The sequence below is a fragment of the Nanorana parkeri genome, unplaced genomic scaffold (genome assembly GCF_000935625.1).
Source record: "Nanorana parkeri isolate BGI_ZX_2015 unplaced genomic scaffold, ASM93562v1 scaffold2243, whole genome shotgun sequence".
NCBI lineage: Eukaryota > Metazoa > Chordata > Amphibia > Anura > Dicroglossidae > Nanorana > Nanorana parkeri.
Window position 1 is genome coordinate 110,657 of NW_017308511.1, and position 6,132 is coordinate 116,788.

The 6,132-nt window shown below is 44.6% G+C and overlaps 1 protein-coding gene across 1 annotated transcript in view; it reads right to left on the bottom strand.

Annotated features, from left to right (window-relative positions):
* Positions 1 to 2,882: 2,882 nt before the first annotated feature.
* Positions 2,883 to 6,132, bottom strand: part of LOC108801190 (ferritin light chain, oocyte isoform-like) — a 7,901-nt gene continuing 4,651 nt past the window's right edge. Inside the window, exons 2-4 of the mRNA XM_018573120.1 lie at positions 5,409 to 5,555; positions 3,735 to 3,860; positions 2,883 to 3,059 (exon numbers count right to left, since the gene is read on the bottom strand). Of these exons, the coding sequence (XP_018428622.1) occupies positions 2,901 to 3,059; positions 3,735 to 3,860; positions 5,409 to 5,555 (432 nt within the window). The 3' untranslated portion in view covers positions 2,883 to 2,900. The remainder of the gene's footprint in view (positions 3,060 to 3,734; positions 3,861 to 5,408; positions 5,556 to 6,132) is intronic.

Genomic DNA, 6,132 nt, shown 5'->3' on the forward strand with positions numbered 1-6,132 from the left:
TGTTATGATAAAAACTTTGTTTCCTAGCTTTTTTTTTTTAACAAAGTTTTTTCCACCATCAGCAAGAGGAAAATGGCTTTACTGGGGGAGTTATGCTTAGCTAGGAAAATATGGTGGCTGTAGACATGAGTCAATAATATACCAAGGCTACAATTTCAGCCACAGCAGGTCACAGACTCATGCTTACAAGTGGCCACAACTAATTGGTAGGGTACCATGTGATTGGCGGAGGGCTATGGTAGTTCCAATATTCAAAAAGGGGGCTAATTATATAAAACACACTTATAACCCCAAGTTTAACAAAATTTAGTATCAATCATTAAATAAATCCACCAGAAATATAAAAGACAATTTTGGGTGGGAGATCAAACTAACAGGTCATGCCAATCACTCATGGAACCCCTAGGGCAGGGGTGCCCACAAGGTCGATCGCGATCTACCAGTCGATCGTGTAGCGATCACTGGTAGATCGCCATGTCCTCTCCTTCCGCCGCTTCTCTGGATCCCCACTGCTCTCCCCAGCGGGGACCAGAGAAGTGAAGGAACCGGGGGAGGGCAAGTACAGAGCCGCTGTCACAGAACTAAAGAGCGGTGAACAGAGAGACGCTCGGCCAGGATCTGACAGCCGGCGCCTCTCTCTCCCCTCAATGCTCGTCCGTTCTGTCACCCTCCCCCGCGGCTGAAGTGCTCTTTCACTTCTCGTCGGATCCCCCGCTGCCTCTGCCCGGGAGAGCAGGGGGATTCAGAGGAGAAGCTGAGCCCATTTGTGCGTGGACGAGCGGCAGAGGATCGGTACATGTCACTAGTATGTACCAATCCTCTGTGCAGGACAAACACTGGAGCGATCGGCTGATCACTTCAGTGTTTGTAAAGAACTGGGGACACAGTACTATGTGTCCCCAGTTATAACTGAATGAACAGGATGTGATTTACATCAAGTCCCATTCATTCATGAGTTTCTCAATGGGGAGAAGCACTCTGTACAGAGGCTCCTCCCCATTCAGAAACTGCTTGATAGTAAAATATTTTCTGAATGAATCAGTGCTTTCCATTCATTTAGAATAGAGGCTGCAGATAAAAAGATTGAGGACTATGTGTCCTCAATTTCTTTTTTAAAAGGGAGATAAGGGGCTTTTTAGACCCCTAATATTTCCCCAAAGCCCCCCAAGATTAAAAAAAAAAAAAAAAAAAAAAACGAAAATAAAAAAAATCATTTTTTTTCTTGCCTCAGGCGCAAAAGGAGCTGGCTATGCGCTCGTGCGGCTGCCGGCTGAATGTGTCAGATGCTGCAGATGGAAAGGTGCAGGACACCCCATGTGCAATGTCGGCCACATGAGCACCACAGGAGGACAGGACGCCGGGACATGTAGGGCGCACTGGAATGTAAGCAGACCGACTCCCGGCGTTCAGGTGCGGGAAGGGGTGTGGAGCTGTATTGGAGTCAATGGCATTGCCCACATTGCGATCGCCCGCACTCGAAACGCAGGCACATTAGTGCCTGCATTCCGGTCCAGTGCGATCTGCAAAAATAGTGCTCGCAGCATTTTTGCGGATCGCACTGGACTGTAACACAGTCACTAATGCAGGCGATCGCACTGTGGGCGAGGGGCCTGCCTGCGGAGCCATTGACTTCAATGCACCGCCACTCCCCCTCCCGCCCCTGAATGCAGGGGTTTTCATTGGTAGATCTCAATGAGCTCGTCATTTGAAAAGTAGATCTCCAGACAAAAAATAGTGGGCGCCCCTGCCCTAGGGCTTCTTTGGAACCCCAGTTGACATACATATGGAGGGCCATTTCAAAAAGTATTGCAAATTAGTGCTCCAAAGTGACAATTTAGACTACAGAAACCATTTAAGCCTGAACCCAACAACCACGTATGTTTAGAGCAAGGAAGAGTAAATATATAAAAAAAAAACAAAAAAAAAAAAACACAGGAATTCTAATCCCCCCCACCCCAAAAGCTTAAGGTTGTGTACTTACACTAAAGAATAAGTCCGCAACCATTTACCAAGTCTTTAAATACTTTTTTTTCTACCATGGTTTGCTTTGAACAATCCGTTTGTTTAAATATCCCAAGACAGAGTATTGAACCACCTCCGTTTCTTTACATGTAGGCTTAAAGTGTAACACAACCTCCCCCCACCACACTAAACATATTGCAGCATACTGGTAGTAATATACTTAGTGAATGCAGTAGATGTAGAATTGAAGCTCTACGCCAATGAAATCATCCAGATACAGCTTTATTCTATTAGGGGCAGGGGACATTCAGATAGAGTAGCCAAATGCAATTCAGAGGTTCAAAACACCTGTTAGAAGCTGGTTTGGTTTTGGCTGCTGACAAGCCGGAAGTACTCCCATCACAATTTTTCAAGCTGCAGGGATTGTAGGCCACAAACACAATTTCTCTCATTAAGCCCTGATTAAGTGGGTGTGTTTTTGACTCCAGAAATGCACCATCTAATGGAATAAAGTTGTATCTGGACATCAATGCATACACCTACAGGATTCATTTGAATGTAATGGCTAAATCACAATTATTTTTGCTGTGCTGGATGGCACTGCAGAACACCAATGTGCATTGCGTTAACATGCATATTATCGCAGCACGCTGGTGTGATGAGACCTACAAAAAAGGTATGCATGACACAATGTAGTTCTTGAGCTTCTCAAGCTCTAGAAGTTAACCTGCCAGTACAATAGCCACAACTAAAATGTATTCATATCAGCATCCCATTGACTTACATGACACAAGATGCTGCTGCACATAAAGATTTATTTATATTACAGAGCGAGCCGTCATTCACTTCCAAACCTCATCCCTTGGCTTTTATTTTATCACAAGAGCTCTTGCACAAAGTGGAGAAATATCCACTGGCCATTATTAATATCAGAAAGTTCATTGATGGTCATCCCCTAAGGTCAACCTATCAAAGAGGTATTCTCCCATTCCATTCTCAGATGCCTTCACACGTCTCAGGTTTGTAAGGTGATCTCCCAACAGCTTGATCAGTTTCACCTCCTTCTCTAGGTATTCAGACTCCAGGAAGTCACGCATCTGTCACGAAAGGAAAGCAGAGTCAGTCATTCTTTACCTTTCTTGAATGAAACCTTCCCCTTGAGAAGCATGCAGGCAGTCTTTGCCAACCTCAAGCTCTGCAAATGCTAGTTTTCCGTCTGCCATTCTAATGTTCTAGCTTCAGTACAGGGAACAAGTGTGCCGATAAGATGTTGCTCGTTTTAGTCAAATTACAGATGCCCTAACCAAATGAAGTAGACTCTGTATGAAGCTAGACTTAAAATGTGATCTGGTGATGCAAGGATAAAGCATCTCAAGCCAATCATTTTTTTTTCGAGTGGTGAAGGGTTGAAACCTGTCAAGTTTGATTGCAGTCTGTACCCCCATTTGGGAGAGTTGGGACTTGTTGGTTTGTCCTGGTGACCATTTTAAGCAAGATTAAAAGTTGAGTGGTCAGACAGGAATAGAAGGGAAATCTTCCAAGAGGGAACTTATTCTGGTTCTTGCTTTGAAGATAACTTCCTTTTGTTCCAGCTGTAAAATAATCTCCCCAGTGGAGCACACACAGGATTATATTTAAAAAAAAAAAAATATATATATTCCTACACTAAAGCCTTTGTTTTTTTTTACATTTGTGGGTAGATGCTTTAACTAGGTTAGCCACAACTGGGCCTGGAAACAAAGGGGCATAGGCAAGATAATATTCCAACTTACATGAGGGTCAGCATGCTGTGTGGCAATCTTATGAAGGTCCAGCAACGCCTGATTTACACTTTTCTCCAGTTTCAGGGCGTACTCCATAGCATTTGTTCCATTCTTCCACTCATCAGCCTCCGGTTTCTAGAACAGCACATGTTTTCAAATGACACTCATTTATATATTAAAGCATACCTAAGCAATCCTGTGGCTATGCTGACATTATAAAATAACATTGTAGCTATAAAACAGGTTCCATTGCCCCATGTTAGCTTTTCATGCCAAACTCCACCCCCCCCTCCATGCACAAATATACAGAAGACATAGGGCAAGTGAGGCACTCACATCAGGCGCAGCTGAGGGGGGAGGGGGGGTTGCAGCCAGGCCCTTGCCCTGGAGACAAGGCGAGCACAGGGCACCAGGAAGCCAACACAGCTCGGCAGGGAGAGGAGCGGCACAGGCTCCAGCTTCTCCTCGCATCCCGCTGCTCTCCCCTGCCTGTATGGGCAGAGGACTCTTGTGTTCTCAATCTCTTTTAGACCCCTGATATTTCCCTGAAGCCCCCCAACAGTAAAAATAAAAAACAAAGCACCCCACACTCATATTAGACATATGCAAAGACTAAAAATTTGTTTTGGACTAAATGAAAAGCAAACGGAAAAAAAGTGTTATGCCATTTTGGTTTTGGCCACCAGCAACATCCTGGAGGTGGGGTGCATGACATCACATGACACCATACGTGCGTGGCGTCGGGCGGCATAACATGTCTGTTGGGGGGGCACAAATGAGATAGCTACGGCTCTGCATTAAAGGATACATTTCCCTCCAGCGGTGCGGCGGCTCTCCGATCCAGCGCGAACTGCCCTGTCCCTCCGATCCAGCCGTGTCTGCATGCGGGTGCACGCATCCATAGACTTACCTTACGTCTCTGCTCGTCTCCCGGCCGAGAATCCAAACAGTTTTGTTTTCTCAGGCAGGAGCGCGCAAAGAAAAAAAAAAAAGTACATTTAAACCACTGTTATTAGGCAGTTTAAAAAAAAACGCTGTATCTACTGCTTGATAGCAGTAGATATAGGCAAAAACAGGAGGGTTTAGAACCCCTTTAATCATTCATCTAAAGCCAATATTGAGGCTAAAGGGGATGGCAACATCAGAAGTTGAAACATTAGGATTTCTGAACTCACATTTAGTTCTCTGGATTTCCTTCACCTTACACAGGTTAGATTAATTTTGCAGGTAGGAGCATTGCTTGACCCCAGTTCCCATTGCACCTGACATCCTATGAGAGTCAGTGAGAAGGGTACAATCCCCCACCTAGCTTTCCAGAAGCTTTTATTCCTTATTCCCAATTCTCCTTTTCTGCAAAAAAGGAGTGACATAAACTACCCTGCACTGATACTGTGGGCGAGCATGTGACCTAATGCCCCTTCTGCTATGATGGGAGCAGGTAAGGAGGCCATAGCACTATGGAAGGTACAAAAGTTTGGAGCTTACACAGGTTTCTTCCCCCTTGTGCTGGAACAAGGAATGAGGTAAATATTACAGCTTATTCCTCTGCCCCTACATGTGCAGGCCCACTCATAGACCATTTATTCCTGCAAATTACTACTTCCAAAAGGATTGTTGTCCATCACCATCTGTGACCTAGTGACTCTACAAACTGGCACCAGCCAACCATCTAGAAGACACTACCTTAATATCTTGAAGCATAATACGTCCTCCACGCTTGTTCTGGAACTTTAGGAATCCCTCAGCGTGCTCTCGTTTCTTCTCAGATTGCTCACGGAAGAACTTAGAAAACTTTGCCAATGCCACATCATCACGGTCAAAGTAAAAACCCTAAGAACAGAAGATGAAGACCTGTTACGGTACTAAACCCACCTGCACAAAACATTTTTATAAGTTGCCAGCACAGATATAGCAGGACCATGACCAATAAGCTTTCATGAGTGGGTAGCAGTTTTGGCACCCTTAGTGAGGAAGTGGTTTAAATTTAGGATAGAGTAGAGATGGGTCTCAAGCGTTTGTTGCTGTCGGCCCATTACCCCACTTGAGTGTGTCACCTACTAGGTCTCCTGACTGCCATTGTTACTAGGACTGAAGTGAGAGCAAAATCCCAAATTTTAGGTACTCAGTTCATTTCCAGTGCCGTTAACCATTTCTGTACACAGCCAAAATGCATGGGAAGAAACATGGGGGGGGATGGAATTTCCCTTTAACCAAAGTGTACATTTTTGAAGGCAAAAAATAAATTGCTTCACTTGTGAGCCTCCTAAAATTCTACACTGGAAAGCTATGATATTTTAGTCTAGCCACCAGGTTTATTCCTTGGCAAACTACAAGCAAAGTACACAAAGCAGAAACCATCTTTCACAGTTTTGGGTACCAAACAATATAGTTTATAAATGCCCCCCCC